The 17,683-nt window shown below is 36.8% G+C and overlaps 1 protein-coding gene across 2 annotated transcripts in view; it reads right to left on the bottom strand.

Annotated features, from left to right (window-relative positions):
• Positions 1 to 17,683, bottom strand: part of nbas (NBAS subunit of NRZ tethering complex) — a 256,303-nt gene that overhangs the window by 184,829 nt on the left and 53,791 nt on the right. For both annotated transcript variants that reach the window (XM_056269320.1, XM_056269321.1), the window contains exons 28-31: positions 11,760 to 11,882; positions 11,571 to 11,673; positions 8,752 to 8,981; positions 2,412 to 2,524 (exon numbers count right to left, since the gene is read on the bottom strand). In XM_056269320.1, coding sequence (XP_056125295.1) covers positions 2,412 to 2,524; positions 8,752 to 8,981; positions 11,571 to 11,673; positions 11,760 to 11,882 — 569 coding nt within the window. The remainder of the gene's footprint in view (positions 1 to 2,411; positions 2,525 to 8,751; positions 8,982 to 11,570; positions 11,674 to 11,759; positions 11,883 to 17,683) is intronic.

Below are 17,683 nucleotides of genomic sequence, written 5' to 3'. Positions count from 1 at the left end.
GTTATAGCGTTGTAAAATGCAGAATTTACTTGTACAACAGCTGCTAGCAAAGATATACGCCATGACTGATGATGACACCCAATCATAGAGCCGAGCGTGAGCCTCTACTTCGTCATCGTTTCTAAAGTCCTCCGTCTTGACCCGTCTACACTAAAACGCCCTCCGGAGATTCAAAACGAAAAACGGATCGGCAGCGTTTCTAAACTTCTCCGTTTTGGGTCTCCGTTTTTGCCGTTTTAGTGTGGACGGGAGGTGCAAACGTAGCAAAAGGTCTCCGTTTTTAAACAAAAACGCAGTCGTGTGGACGGGGCCTGAGTGTGCAGCAATAAGGTTTTTTTTTGTTTGCTTAAACGTGAGCCTAATTGATTACAGTTCAGCTTTTGCTTCTTTATCTTTTACTTGTAAAGTAGAAAAGCAAAAATTTAAATGAATGGAGAAGATGGGGAAAAAAAGCAGATAAATTAAAGTCAAGCTTTGAGGCAGGCTACAGCTCCCTGTTGAATGTATAACTTCTCCTGCTAGGAAAAAAGACTGGCGCACACAGACAGCCGCGGGGTCACTCGGGTCAGGAAGGGTGAAAGAACTTCCTTTATAAGTTTAGGAAGGAGATTTGAGCTGCTCCTAGCCTTGCCTCGACTAGATAAAAGAGTTTCGCTTCTTCAAAAGGACACTGGGAGAAGCACACATGGGGCTAAAGAGGCCTTCCCCTTTTTAGAAATACGAGTACTTTTACTTCACATTTCACTTGTGTTGTATTATCAATGATACTTTGAATTTGTCTCTACCATCTCACAAATGTGCTTCACTAGACACAACAGATTAACATTAGATGATTGTCTGCTTTAGATCTCCAGAACATTAACATTGGTTTTTACCAGATTTCTCTTATGTAACCTCTACAGAGTATCTGGAAGAAAACTGAAAATGAATGAAGAAAAGCTCTTGATGACAGATGAGTGTGTCAGTTATATCACAAGAACGCGGGTCTTGACGAATTAAGGGGCGTCCATACAGGACATGTTCTTGTGTAAAAAACAGCTAGACGGAGCCCAAACGAATGGATAAGATGACGTTTTTCAAGGCTGCTACCAAAGGTGACGGTGCAACGGCCAAATATGTTTATTTCGTGTATATAGACCAACAATATAAAAGTCATTTCCGACTGGGACAGATCTTTAACACACATCTTTTCAGTTTTTATAGCATGAACGATTCGGAAGAATGACGGGAAAAAGGTGAGGTTTTGACTAGTGCTGGGTAATATAACAAACCTGTATGCTTCATCGCTCAAAAATGTTGACCCAAGTGGCATTCTTGACTGAATTTAGAACAGAACTGCTCTAGATGCACTGTAAACCATGGCTTAACGGGGTTTATTGCTTTTATAAAACGGTTAGTCCATAAAAATATTTATTTTAAGTGCCGCAGTAAAACTTATGTAATGCGGTCGCAGGTGCAAGTTAGAATAATAGAATAATTTGCAACAGCTCCGAACACGGCTCAACCAAATTAGAAATCCAGGACCGGAACTATCCGTTTTTTATAAATTGCTGTTAATTGCTATGAATTGTTGTATTAGTGCATAAACTAAAATGATTAAATATCACTCTCCCCAATGCTAATCTAATGAAAAATAGTGTAAAAAAACATGAAGGCAATAAAGATTTTGAATCGGCATGACAACAATGGCTGTTTGGTCAAAATGATTGGGAAAAATTACTCTCTTTTTTTTAAGCCATTTTAGTGCAAATACATAAATAATAAGACATACATACACTACTGTTCAAACCTTTGGGATCAGTAAAAAAAGAAGTCTTTTAAAAGAAGTCTTTTATGCTCACAAAGGCTGCATTTATTTGATAAAAAAAAATCTGTAAAAACAGTCAGAGAGTGAAATAATATTACAATTTAAAAGGACTATTTTCCATTTCCATTTTCCAACTATTTATTCCTGTGACGGCAAAGCTGAATTACTTCAGTCTTCAGCGTCACATGATCCTTCAGATTCTAATATGCTGATTTGGAAGAAACTTTTGTAACATTATATATGTATTTACTGTCCCTTTTGATCAATTAATGCATCCTTGCAAAACAAAATTAATTTCTTTAAAAAAAAATATATCTTACTGGCCAGAAAGCTTTAAACTTTAGTGCATTTCAAATATCATCACTAGTTTGAAAAATAGATATTTTCTGCTATATTTCGACCATTTATTTTTGTCGGTTTTATGAGATTTTTTCCTCCCATCAAACAGAAAAAGCAAACAGAGCAATAAATACAAACAGGAACATCAGGGGCATATTTTCCAATGGTCGATTTGATGATTTAGTCAGCTTGAGCACCAATCTCCTGAAGGAAATGGAAGGAGAACATATTTTCGAACAGTAGTAATAGGTTAGTGCTGCATTACCTTGTAAGGGAAGAACTTTCACGCCAAACTGCTCCAGACGAGAGAGGGCGCTGATAAGATCCAATTCCTCTTGGATGAGAGAAGGACAATCCGTGATCAACAGAAGACACGACCTGTTGGATACACACCAATTACACAAAATATAATTAAAAATATAATTCTTAAGGGATAGTTCACCCAAAACTCCCACCCACTTTTCTGAAAATGTACAACAACAAAAAAACTCCTTTTGTGTCCCACAGAAGAAAGAAACTCATATTGGTCTGGAACAACATGATGGTGAGTAAATGGCAGAATTTTCTTCTTTTTTTTATTGAACTGTTCCTTTAAAGCGAATCGGAAAAAAGAAGCCATTCCTTCAAATGAGTTTTGATTCTTCTTATTTCTTAATTACAGACTGAGACTCTGACATCAAGTCGCTTTCATACTGTTATCAGAGGCTTGCAGTGGCCCGCGTCTGCTTCACATCTGTGCTGCTATAAATGTGCTTCATGGGACAACAGGGACAAACAAAAAAACAAATAAAAGCACAGATCCCAGGCCAGCTCTGCTGTCATTTTCAGAATATAGTTTGGCCGAGACAGCTGGACCAAGGGAAGTTAGCAGTGCACTTCTGAGCCAAGCCAATAGCAACAGAGAAAGCAGAGCAGAAATAATAATTCAATTTAAGAGCTTGAGGAGAAAAAAAACTCAACATGAACAAATGCAGCAGTATTTTTCGAGTAGTTTCCTCAACAATCTGTGAGTTTTACATGGTAGTTATTTTCAGTGACACCGCAATCGGACCCAGAAGACTGTTTCCAGCTCCGCTTTGCATAAGATTTACTGTGGGTCGTACAACTACAGGCCAATAGAAAAAAAAAATACAACCCTTCAAATAGTTTAAGGAGCTTGCGCAGCAATTTCCTATGAATACAGTACACAGCATATTAATCATAGTGGTGTGGCTTAGTGATCTGGGGTAGGCAACCACAAGGTTGTAGTGTAAAACTATCACCAGCGACCTTGAGTGTACCGTGTCTGTAATAAGTATAAATGTAAGAAGCTTTGGTTATACTTTATTTTAAGGTGTCTTTGTTACACTGTAATTATAAGTACTGAGTAATATTAAGTAACTACATCATGTACTTACTATAGGGTTAGGATTTGGTTTGGTTTAGGGTTGCATGTAATTATGCATAATTTATAGTAGCTACATGTAACATATGTAACAATGACACTGTAAAGAAAAAAGTGTTACCGAAGCTTTATTTGAACGTGTCTGCTAAATGAAATTTATTAATTATTAATCAAACAATTTCCCCTGGACAAAATTTACATTTGGACATTCAAACATTTGGAGGTCAAAGATACAATTAATATCTTTGTATTGCAATACGAAATATATACCTAGTGGTAGGGCTGGACGATTTTGGCTAAAATCATAAATCGCGATTAATCGAACAAGTTACCTCGATTACGATTATTGAACTTTTTTTTTTTTTCTCTCATGTCACCTGCAAGGCTTATACTGTAAATTATTTATTTAATTATTGTTATTTTTTCTAATGAAAGAGTGCATAATCCTATCTTTGTGTGATTCTAAAATAAGGAAACACACAGATAGCTATTAATGCTTATTTATTAAATATTTCAAACAACTGAATCAAACAAAGCATACAATGCTTGAAATAAAAACGTCTTATAAAAAAGTCATTTAAGTTTTAAAGTAAAAAGAAAGTTTCCTAAAAATGTAGAAAATAAAGAACATTTAAAAATAGTTCTTTTTGTAAACAAAATAAATTATTGTAAATATTGCCATCTTAAAAGTAAAATATACTATTTCTTTCCATCTTCTTGAATCCTTTTCATATTGTGTAGCATTTGTAAATGTTTGTGTTAACGTTACACCTGCTTTGTGGAGGCACTGGGCGTTTGTCAGTCTCTCTCTTTTTTTTGAGCCATGCACTGTTCATATTCGGTACAACAGATTGCTGGTATTAACTTTTGGTCGCTATAACAGTTTTTCTGCAGTGTTTGCATTTGACTTGACTGTGTCGTCTTTATTGAAGCCAAAATGTGTCCAAAAGACGGACACTGCGTGTTTCTTTGGTACAAGCGGCTCGCAGACTGGAGGGGGCGGAGTCACGTGACTACACACACGCGGTAATATGTTTAAAGGGGAAAGTACATTAACACACAGTGGGCGGAAATATGAATAGGATTAAAAAAACGAAATAACCGACATGGTAAAATGACGTCGGTTATAGGCTCTGAATTTCGGTTTCGATTACTTTTCGATTACCGGTAATCATCCAGCCCTACAGCGCATTGAATATGGCATTTTTTTTTATTTTTTTATTTTTACAAACTAGACTCTAAGATAATTTAAGTGGATATCTGAAATCAACTCTCCTTGCGTAGTGTGCATCACATTCCCAAGGATGTAAGAGAAAGCACATATAAACTGGTTTCAACAAAAGAGAAGATTTAAGGTCTCCCTATGGGTTTCCTTCAAAATAAAAGCTTAATGGTTAGGAAATTAGGAAAACCATAAATATTAGTATTGTAACTTTACAGTTGTACTGTAAAATAAAATTATTATTATTGTTATTATTACTAGTACTACATTATTCTTTCTTTTTTTATTCTATAGTGAAATATTTCATTAAGGATATGTCTTATTTTGATAATATAATTATAGTCATATTGATATATAATGACAGATTTTTTGGCTAAATTATGCATCCTACAAACAAGCACAGCAAACCCAGAGCTTTTTAAATCAGAAAAATCTTTTAATTTTTTTCAATTAAAAAAACAACAAAAAACATTTCCTCCCAAATCGTGCAGCCAAACAACTAACATTTGACCACCAGAAAGTTTACAAATACTTTATCTTAATTTTGAACAGCACAGGACACCTATTGTTTAATCATTTAAAGCCTAACAAACTCCCTTTTTGTGACACATTTAGCTGGAAAAGTGTTCTTTTGCAACATTTTAAAATAAATGCCATGGGTTTGATATTTTGTTATTTAACACCATGACATTTACAAATTTGTATGTGTGGTTTAAAGAGTGGAAATAATTTTCAGGGCCACTTTAGAAATACATGTAATATGATGTCACCTGTAACAAATGCAAGAACACACATGCAGCTAAAGCCCAAAGTATGCGGTTTTACGTGTACGCGAGGGTCCGCGTACAGTGCACGTGACGAAAATGTCATCACCAGAACAGTATGCACGTACTGTACGTTCGCCGCCTGATTTGTGCAATCGAGCATATTTTATATAAGCAGGTCGCACATGCACACTGAATTTGTTTTCTACTGATCAGGTAGGAACACTGGCCAGGGCCGTTGTTTCACAGTAGAAAACTAAACTAAAAAGATGGCACAACAACAACAAAATACCGGCGACTGCAACAACAACAATAGTTTAAATGTATACAAAGACATTTTTATCAGTCATAACTTCAGGAGAAAAATAGTGCAGACTGGACAAAGATGAAACTTTCTAGAGCGCATGTGTCGACCACCTATCACATGAAGTATACTTTGAAAGGTGTACTACGATACTTTGTTCAACTGTATCGTAAGCGCAAAAAGTAGCCTATACTTTAGGCTTAGAGCAGCCGTTACACTGAAGGTGATTAGAAGGTATGATGGTCCGGATCATCATTACAGCTGGTAGACCAGGAGTCAACCGAAGGCTTGAGGAACTAGAAAAATCATCATCATTTCACCACATTACAATCCCACCAGATTTCTGAAGCACGGAGAGATGAAAACCCTCATGTGCCTTTACCACATCGCTCTACTTTCTTTCCACTGAACCCTTTAAAAACACTCTTCCAAACCTGTTAGAGCAGCCCAAACGGTTTCAAGTGGTTTCCAAGACAACTGCTTTACTATTAAAATGTACCAACAGCACCAGCTATCTTCAAAATCCCTGTAAAACCCATTCAACATGAAACGTCCGCTCTAAACACTCTCTGCACAGCCCCCTGCATCCTGGGGCTAAAAAAGTCTTTGTAATGAAGGCCTCTGATTAGCCTCAGTAAGCTAAAAATTACAAGTGTTTTTCTTGGTTTTGTTTGCCAGGAAGTGTCTGTATGTGACGACGGCTTAAGTACTTGCTCTCTCAGGATTACACACGGGAATCCTGTTTTCAAGGCCAAGACACATCACTTCGCATTGCCATATGAAAAACATCTCTTTGGAATTGAAAGAGGAGATATTCAGCATAGCTAATAACCCAGAAAGGTGGAGATTTTATATTTCCATGACTGTATTTTAGGTTATCACTCATTTGTAAAAAAAAAAAAAAAAAAAAAAAAAAAAAAAAAAAAATTCACACCTAATTTAAAAGTAGTATTAATGGTTTTGCAAATGTAAAAAATGTACAAATATGAGGAGGAAACATAAACCTCCCTACGTTCTATTATTTCTATCGAGATCCAACAGAAATTACCATTTTTAACAAGGCAAAAATAATTTTGCTTGGAAAAGTAATAATGAAAAAATGCTTACTTGATGCATAAGAACCAATGGGGTTTGTTCTTGTGCGTCAAGCAAGTACGGATGACCATATTTGATGTGCTCCATGTATATGCGTTGGATCAATGTTTATATCGAAATAAAAGGCTAAATTAAATCTGTTCATCATATAAAGCGACCATGTCTCTTCAGAAGACCTGGATTTAACTGCACAATTTATATGGAATTCTTTTGCGATGTCTTTTTAAAGCATCAGTTGTGGAATGGACTTTCAATGGAGGGATGGAAATCTCTCAGGTTTCATAAAAATATCTTCATTTGTGTTTCTAAGATGAAGACGACGACTGAAAGTGCTATTGGTTTGGAACGAAATCAGGGTGAGTAAATGATGACCGAATGTTCCTTTTTAGGGTGAACTTTCACTTTGAATAGTCTTAGCAAGGACTTAGCAAAGCACTGAAATTCTTTCTGAACTACTGACTCCAAAACAGGAAGACTACTGTTTCTTTCAAGAAATAGGGAAATCAGTCAGTCAATCAGTCACTTTCCAGTCCCTCACTGACACATTCACATTCTCCTTCCATTTTGTTTTCAATCTTTCTCAGTGGAGGCGAAAGTCCTAGAATTTAAACATTAAGCTCATAATTACTGTCCATCTAAGTTTCCCGTCTGTCAGTGGCATCTGAGTGTGAGAGAACGACAGTGATGTGAGACGCGTGTGAATGCATATGGAGTGGCGGCCCGTCCAGCCCATGAACAGATGACGGCCTAATTACTGACCCACTTTGCAACACGGCCCATCGCTCAGGGGCCGCAGTCTGTCACCCTTAGCGCTCCAGCCCAAGACAACAAAAATAGACAGACAGACAGAGAGACTGGAGACACATTAACCTAGAGCTGCAGGGCGGAAGTGAGCGACCGACTGTCTGCCTCTGATGGAGTCGATCTCTCATTATGGCAGCTAATTACACCAATAATAGCCGTTGTGAAGGGCTGGACTCATAAGAGAGGCAGGAGACCAGAATGATGTTGGAAGGTTTGATTCCTGTGGGGTTTCTTCCTCTTTCATCATAACCTCCTCACAAAACTGCAGCGGAGTTTGAAGAGACTGGTAGTTTCAGGCTATTTTCACTCATGGTTTGATAGCTTGGTCCAAACTAGAGTTTGATTTAACCCCCTCCATCCCTGTCAGCTCATATTTTTTGATAGGAGTACATATTTCAGATAAAATAAAATAAAAAATTGTTTTTGGGGGGGCGGGTTGGTTGATGTCATTTTTTAAAGCATTTTCTTTCAGCTTTATGTATTTTTTATGATTAAAGACCAAACAAATAACTAGGCCTATACTATTCTGCTATTTCTGAGTAATTTGTCAACAACAACAAAAAAAAGATAAAAAATAATAAATAAATGTGTAACTTTATTAATTTATTTTGCGATATTGTAAGATCCATTTTTGTTTCATTAAAATGAGTTATTTTTCTACAATACAATAATACCTTTATTAATATTATATACAATTATTAATAATAATAACTATATATAAAAAAATGAGTTGCTCTGCTTTACATGAGAAATATTAAATGAATAGTTTTTATATATGAATAGAATTTGTATTTTTAAATTTAAAATTAGACCAAACTTTGAATCATTATTCACAAAAATTGAAGGTTTCAATGCGTAAAGTGAATGAGGCTTGAAAACTAGGAAAGTCTTCCACTCTCCCCTGACTTCATGCTCTGTAAACCACTGGAATATCAAAATCTTAGTTATAAAGATGCTGAGCTTTATTTTGTGCTGGTTCAAATAGACTGAAGTAGCACAAAATAAATCAGATCAAATCATGGGACGTCATACCTTGCCAGGTTCATGCAGGGGTCACTGAGGGTTGCAGAAGAGTTGAAGTATTCACGGGCGGCAGCCAGAACCAGCTCCACGCTGCGGCTATAAGACACACGGGCGTGAGCTTTACCACGGAACGAAACACTGACCGGAGTGTCCTCTGACACGGCGCTGCAGTGCATCAGCTGACCCGCCAGATGGACATTTTCCTCTCGTCCCGAACATAACAAACTCTCCACAAACACCTGCATGTACAAGAGAGACAGAGTTAGACAGAGAAAGAGAGAGAAAGAGATCAGTGCCATGTAGCAGGGACCCAGGGGAAGTAGGCGTTCAGGTGGCAATTAATCACCTGTCTGTAGTCAACTGCCGGCGAGAGACAATCACTACAGGAGAAATATCAGAAACTGCTCTCTTTCAATGACAACACAATCTCATGAGCATCTAAGTGCAACAGCTGTGGTGTTTGTGTCATTTCAATGCCTTCAGATACATGTAGGCAGAGTAAGAAATCAGCATTTTGTGTGGTTAGGCCTATTTGTGTGGTGTTCAAACTAAAACACTGTTCAAAGTTCCCTCATTAAAACATATAATCCAAAAAATAACAAATTAATAAATAATAGATATAACTAATTCTCTCATTACTCATTCTGTTCTTCCCACAAAATCCACTAAACATTATTTGTTGTGTGGTGATGTTAAGAGCATCTTTATTCTTGAATATTGTTTATTGAATGTCACTGTTATAGGGTGCAACTGGCGGATTCTTAAAATAAAAATACAGTTTATTGTCTAGGCTAGGGGAACTGTTTTTTAATCATTTATATTGACCACCAATTCCCCAATGAAGAAAATTAATAGGATTTTTACTTCAGGAGGCAAACAGTTGCACTCTATATTGGTGACAATCAATAACACATCATTTAAATCAACATTGAACTATAATGACATACATACTGTGAGCTACGAATCTGTTAAGAACTTGGATACACTTCTGGTAAGTCATCCATCCACATTATCTCAACTTTTTTTTTAAATCGTGTTTAACTGTGCAATTCCTAGTTAATAATTACACTAACCACAACCCTGCAGTGAAACTCAGAGAATCTCAAAAAAAAAAAAAAAAAAACTATTAAAAAGTTATATATAAAAATATATATATAAAAAAAAACTACTTTGGGGTCAAATAACAGCTGTTCTTTTGAACTTTCTATTTCATCAAAAATGTCCTGCAAAAATGTATCACAGTTTCCACGGAAATATTAAGCAGCAGAACTATTTTCAACGCTGATAATAATAAGAAATGTTTCTTAAGCACCAAATCAGCATATTAAAATGATTTCTGAATGATCATGTGACACTGAAGACTGGAGTAATGATGCTGAAAATTCAGCTTTGCATCACAGGAAAACATTACATTTTAGAATATATTAAAATAGAAAACAGTTATTTTAAATTGAAATAACATTTCACAATATTTTACCCAATTGTTTGATTAAATAAATACAGCCTGGGTGAGCATAAAATACTTCTTTTAACAACCACAACACACCGACTACAAACTTATGAACTTTTGAATTTGTAAATATCGAAATATTTTGTAATAAACGTAGAAAAATAACAACTGCATTTATAGTTTCATATCTTTCTATCATAATTAAGTAATTTGCAATGTTTCAAGGGATTGTAGTTCATTTAGTGAACAATCAAATTGAAATCAGCTAAATAAAGTAGCATTACTGGGGAAAAATATTAAGACCTCAAAAAGTGTGTGTGTTGCGAAAGCAGAATGTCATACACCGTGGCCCTTGGAGTTTCATATGGTCTTTAGAAATATAATCTGCAAGTGCTTTAATCTGTCTGCATTACAGAATCCAATATCTGCAGAGCACATTGCACCTATAAACATAACACGGTTAACTCCCAACACCGCACAAAATGAAATATCCGCCCCTGCTCGGTCTGCGAGCCAATGAGCCATTCCTAATGCACACCCACAGAAGTGAGACAGTTTAGAGCTGGTTGCTGAGGTTTGTGTAAGTTCATTAGCTGTTTAGCTATTGAGGCGATTTCAAAGCAACTCTGCTGCACTCCGTCAAATGGACCCAGACGCAGAAGGGAAATGGTGAGAATGCCAATTCCATAAAACTACATTCAAGTTCTTTCATTTTGCTCTCCGAACTTTCAATTTACTGCTCGTCTGGGACCGTCTTTCAGCAGCTTGGAGAAAAATACAGTGCAGGAGCCCGTACTGACAGGAACTGGGTAGGAGCAATTCAAAAAGAGAACAGGTCGAAGGATAATTCTCTTTTGTTGTTGGTGGGTTTTTTTTAATAATCTTTTTTTCTTTCTAGTCGAGGGGGGTGAGCAGCAGAATTGAGGATGAACTCCTGACAGCAGGTTCTGCTCTTGATTGTGATGAAGAAATCGATAGTGACGGAACGCAGCCTCGTAAGAGAATGCCGCTAAATTATAGAGCAAACAGACAAAGCCCACCGTCAGCATCAGAATAATGCTTAGTGTGTGAGACACTTTCACACACATACGGATATACAGTCATACACTTACAGATGAAAACCAGGGCGAGCAACAAAAGACGGGAACGAAAGGATAGCTAATGTTGGAGGTAGAAGGAAACTGTGAAAAGTAGAGTGGAAAGATCGCAGGAACTCAAAAATATCTCAAATGCTGCAGTAAGGATCATAATGTATAGAACAGTAAAACAAAATAGCTCAACAGTAAGATTAATAAATAAAATACAATATAATTTAAGCATAAATTATATAATATAATAACACATATATCATATTATATTATATGGATGGGAAGTTTACCTGATGGCAAGTTTCTGGCTCTAGACAGGTATAAACATTCTGCTGCATGTCCAGGAGATCCTGAAGTAAACTTCTCCACACTGTCTCACTCACAGGAGGGTTTCTAAGCAAACAACAGACAGTGAGACAGGTGCACATGAGCGCTCGGGGAAATGTTAAGGTGGTTGTGTGTGTGTGAGTGTGTCGTACTTGCGTCCTGTGTGTCGAGTGAGTCGGACCATCAGCTGGTGAGCTTCCTCTTTGCTGCTCTGACTGTTCCTCACGAATGAGATGGGCTTTTGGAGACCTTGTTTCTCTAACACCTCAGCAACGCTGGAGAGAGTGACCGAAAAAAGCGTGACTAAATTAAAAGTGCTTAAATTCTAAAAACAGACTAGTGTGTGAACTTGTGAAGCCCTATAACCCAATGCTATACGAATATGGCTCCACTTTTAGTGCAATATTTTACAAATTCACTCCTATTTTTTCATATCCACAACTGTAAATAGGTTGATAATCTGTAAATATGTTTATTCTGACTTGACTTGTCCTTATAGTTTTTTTTAATTTTTTTATTCTTTATTTTTATTATCATGTCTTCTTCTTGTTGTATTTATATGTGTGCACTGAAAGCTTCATTATCAAAAAAAAAAAAATCCTTGTGTGTGCAAGCCCTCACTCTTCACACTATCATTCATGAGTTTGGGGTCAGTAAGATTATTTCATGTTTTTGTAAGAAGTCTCCTATGGTCACCAAGTCTGCATTTATTTGATCAAAAATACAGTTAAAACAGTAATATTATGAAATATTTTTTACAATTAAAAATAACTGTCTTATATTTTATTTGATATTTCAAAGTCAGTGCTTTACATTAATACCCGCCAAATGCGGGTGGATTTCAGCAGTGGATTCCTACTAGCCACTTTGACGGGTTGAATATTATATATAATATATAAATTTTTCAATTGTAGTTTTTTAAAAAGTCATAAAAATAATAAACTAAGTGTCGCAAAAATTTAGATTTTTCGATACATATGGATACGGAAATATCTGAAACGCTTCCAATGCTCATTTTCCGCAGAATAGATACACGATACCAGCTGCGCTTTCTCGCTCTCTCGTCGCTACGACAGTGAGTTGACACACAAACCCGCCTCCCATCACTCACTCCTTTCATTTTTTTTTGTAAGAATAATAGCATCTACATAACTGGACTGGATACCACCAAGTGACAGATGACAGATTTTGCAGCAAAATATCAGTTTAATTGGATGCATAACCTTTGACATACATACCAAAAGATTTTCTCTACCTTAAAAGTTGAGACGGTTTTGATATCCAATATGCACCCATTTTTTTTATTTATTTTTTAACCCACCAGTTGAGGACCATCATGGCAAACTACACCAGAAGCCATGCTTAATCACAGCTATGCTAACAGCTGCTCAGAGAAGCCAAGAACAGAAAGAGGTGTCTGAATGAACCTCTGCACAGATGTTTTCTGTTTCCTTCCTTTCTTCCCGTCTCACACTTCTTCCCTCGTGTCCCTTTCTTTCTCTCTACAATCTGCTGGGGCCAGATTTATTTATTTTTTGTTCAATTTTTGCACTTCCCTCTCTCTCCTCTCTCCATCTGTCTTTAGCTCTTTAAGTCTTCTCCAATGATCATGACCTGCTCCAAAAATAGCTGCTTGAACAAGAAAACTGTTTTACTTTTCAATTTTATTTTGATTATTTTTATTTAAAGGTGCTCTAAGCGATGTCACGCGTTTTTTAGGCCAAAAATTTTTTGTCACATACAGCAAACATCTCCTCACTAACCGCTGGCTGCCTGTCCCCTGAACACACTGTAAAGAAACGCGATCTCTGTAGACAGTCCAGGCTCCAAAAACAGCAACAAAAACAAACTGCGGCGACCCGCTCCACGAAACATAAACTGTTCCAGCCAATGACCGACAAGAAGGGTTTGGGGGTGTGGTTTGGGGGTCTAGCTAGCCTCCGTTTTGTTTGACAATAGTTCGAACGTCAACAAGAAGTGACGTCACCCAGGATCGCTTAGAGAACCTTTAATTAACCACATTTTTCTGTAATTCAAAGCATATTCTGTTTCTGAACTCCCTGAAACACCCCGATTGTAGTTTTGAGGGTTATTCAAGGAATGTACACATCATATCCCTCATTTAAATAATTCCTGCGCAAGACATATGCAAAACAAGGGGGCGAGGCCTGGTTGAGTTGCGTTAGTACTGTGTTGAAACCATAGACTGTAAAAAAAGAATAAGGGAACATCGATAGATCACTTCACAGGAAGTGGAAAGCGAAAATCAACCAACTGTCATTGTGCACCGCGTCACCAGTCGGAACTAACCATAGAGCAGAGCCGTTGGAAGAGATGTTAAATTTACATTTCTAACGGCTCTGAGTTAACGGATGCATTGAGTATTCATAAAGATTGTTATTATTATACAAACTAGAGTATTTATGAACGGTTGGGGTGATGAATGTATCTATAGGCCTATAATATTTTAAATTAGAAAGGAAAGTAAATTACAAAATTTAATTAAGTTATACCATAATCTGCGCGACCCTGTTTTTGCCTTTCTTTGATTACGTTGCAGGGCATTCCAAATGAGTGATTATTGTCAGCGAAGTCCACTTCAACTGATCTACCGTGTTCAGGGAGTAGGGAGCAGTGAACACTGCGTAGGGACCCTGTCAAATGGAACGCACCTATGCGCAGTGGTGAGCAGGAAGTAAAGCCGCGAAATCAAGGCCCCGCCCTCACTCTCGCTGAATCAATCATAAGCACACGCTCCTGCACTTTTTTTAAATTAGTTATAGAAATTTAGATATTAAATTTAAAGCTCCAATCTCCTCAGTCATCCGAAGATCCCGAAAAAAAGTCTGTTGGTGCTTCAGTGACTACTTCGCTCAGAGAACCTGTCAATCACAGCTGTCAATCATGACGTCACACCACCGCATCAAATAACTAACTAAAAACAAACTTATTTTAAAAACAAACACTTGAAATTACATCAGCGTGATAAAAACTACAGTGAATGACAGAAACCATCTTTGGAAAAACGATATTTGAAGTGTAATTTAATTGTTTAGTTGGTCTCACGTGCCGTTGAATAACATGGGGAGGCGGGGTTTATGACCTATACTGGGACCGGCCACCGGGGGGTGATCGAGACGTTTTGGCTTCACTTTTCAGGGCTTGTGTGGCACGCTTGGTTGAAACTTGTGCTTACGGTAAGAGGCGTGACATTTCCGAAATGCGTTCGATACAGTTGACACGTTCTGTGCGGTTGACCACAACACACTGGTCCAGCCGACCAATCAGAGCGCATTGTGCTTTTAAGAAGGGGCTTCATAGAGTCGGGAATTAAAAGGAACGTTACTAACAGACTGGAAGAGAGGTGGAGCAATAATGTAAACTGTGAAAAATGACATTTTTGAACATTCAAGCATGAAAACCTATTCTAGTAGACACCAAAAGTGCATAATATGGCCTCTTTAATATATTATCATATGATATACTACAATATATTAATAATAAATTCCATTATGTTTAGATTGGTGGTCTTCTGTCATTTTTGACTGAAAAATTTTACGTTTTTTTTTTTCTTTAATTATTTTTTACTTTATTGGAATTGTTTTGGCACACTATGTGAACACACACACACACACAAAAGAGCTTCCAGTCATTTTTGAAATGAATGGGAGACGAATTTCATCTAGTGAAAACTTTTGGTACTGCGGCCAAACAAAATCTTACTGAAAGCTCATTTTTTGAGATATCAACCTCAAATTTGGAACACAACTTGTTTAGGTTTAGGGCTTTGATTTTCTTGCAGTTTTAGAGTAAAACATGTTTTTGAAAATATATATTTCATATGAAAATTGAAAATAGTATTTTTGTGCATTTCTCATAACAAACCCTAACCCAAACTTTTTTAAGTTCACTTTTTGAAACTTTTTTCACTTCAGCAATAATCTAATGTTTAATCAGTTTAAATTGGAAATTTATTTTCAGGTCTATGCTCAAAAAGTGAATAAATGGATTATAAATACAGCGTAAATATAATTTAGTACCATAAAATCCCCTAAACATACAAAATATTTAATAAAAAACAATCATTTCATTGAAATAATAATAAAAAAATCTGTAATTTTTGACCGACACACAAAGAGTACCAGAGGGTTAATGTGTTCATTCACTATAATTAATTAAAGACATGTATTTTGTAATTCATGCAAGATTTAAAGTGGCAAACTGTGTACTGCAGGACACAGTAAATGCTCAAGTGCATGTCCAATGACATGTGAATAAAACAATCAATATATTGCCTTCTAAAGCCAATTTTTTGTAATGTCTAGTCGTTGTGAACAGAAAATCCTGGTTTGATTTGCCATTTTAACATTAAAACAGGGAGCAGAGAGCACGGAGATAAAAGAAAACATTGGCAAAGAAACAATTCAGATACAGAGAGGGGAAAGGGTAAATCTTGAGAGACGAAAAAACGAGTGATAAAATAGAGAGCAAACAAGGGGAAAAGGGTGAAATTAAGGCTGTAGTGACTGCGCCCTCCCAGGCCAGTCATAAATATCTGTGAGAGAGACTTTCATCATCCTTTCCTCCGACAGAATTCTAATAGATCCAAAGGAATGTGTCTCTACGGAGCCATTACAGGCTGATCACGTCACCTGAGTTGAGATTGACACACACGCAAACAGGCACAAGGAGAAAAAAAAAAAAACAGAAATACATGCAAACAATGTGCAGCATACAACACACACACACAGATGCTTTGTTCAGACGGGCAAGGTTCGTTTTTTTTGGTGGGGGGGTTGTAGTCTGCACAAAAAATACATAAAAATTAAGTCGAATCTTTATAAATCTTTTTAATGTGTCTTTGTCTGAACACCCAGACTGAATTTCAATTGTCATTCAGGAAGCGTTACGTATGTAACGTCACACAAAGTGTGCAATATGGTCTCAAGCTGTGTTCGGAAAAACTCATTTATGCTCCATCTTTTCTAATATAGCAAACTAACTGACATTGTCTATGAAGTGAATGGTAAATGGGTAAATGAGTAAATGAGTGTACACATCAGCAGGTTTTTGACCGTATATGCATGAATGCGTAAAATGCCTCTGTTCTCTCATGCGCTTCATGAGGGAGATGTCATGAAGGACGTGAGCAGAGACAAAATTTCCAATTTCCCATCCTTTCTTCCCACGATGACAGCTATTCTCAGTTGAAGAGAAAGTCTCTTGACATCGTGCTGAAGCTAACACCATTACACACCGAATACTGACTACACCAGCGGGTCTCAAACTTTTCTGGTTAAGTACCACCTCTGATCAAATCAAAACAATCCAGTACCAGCTAGACACAAATGTTCCTTTCTTTTCCATTACCTTTGATTGCTGAAGGGCCGTGAGAAACATACACAATGCTGTATTTAGATTAACATCATTTAAACATTGACCGTTGAACATAAACAGACGCTCAACCGAATCTGCTTGAAGCGCCAGAACAAACCTCATTGGTTCTTGCGGAAGCTCAAATGTGCCGCGTAACACACGAGAAATAACCCCATTGGTTCTCGCACGTCAAACGAACATGCTTGAACTTCCGGTTACCACAACTGTTGTGTGAGTTGATGAATGTTTCTATGTGGGAAAAAAAAGCCTAAATTCAATCTGTTCATCATATGAAGCGATCGTTTTTAGACTAAAACTCTCAATTCAAATGGATTAGTTTTACGATCTCTTTATGAACTTTTTTAAGCGTCAAAGTGGTAGTTGCGTAGCTGTCAATGGAGAGAAAGCTCTCAGATTCCATCAATAAGATCTTCATTTGTGTTCCAAAGATGAACAAAAGTCTTATGGCTTTGAAATGACATGAGGTTGAGGAATTAATGACATCATTTTTTGGGGGGGTAAAGTATCCCTTTAAGACCCTCATAAGTCCCTTGACTGGGCCTTTGCAGATGTGTAGAAGTACCCTACCAGAAAACACACATACATCACAATAATCCCATCTAGAAAGAATTACAATGTATTTCCGTGAGTTAATATGCAAATTTTGCAGTCTCATTCAAACACATAAATAATAAATATA

Source organism: Rhinichthys klamathensis, unplaced genomic scaffold (assembly GCF_029890125.1).
Source record: "Rhinichthys klamathensis goyatoka isolate OS25496 unplaced genomic scaffold, OSU_Roscu_1.1 h1tg000281l_1, whole genome shotgun sequence".
NCBI lineage: Eukaryota > Metazoa > Chordata > Actinopteri > Cypriniformes > Leuciscidae > Rhinichthys > Rhinichthys klamathensis.
This window is presented reverse-complemented; position numbering and strand designations above follow the sequence as displayed.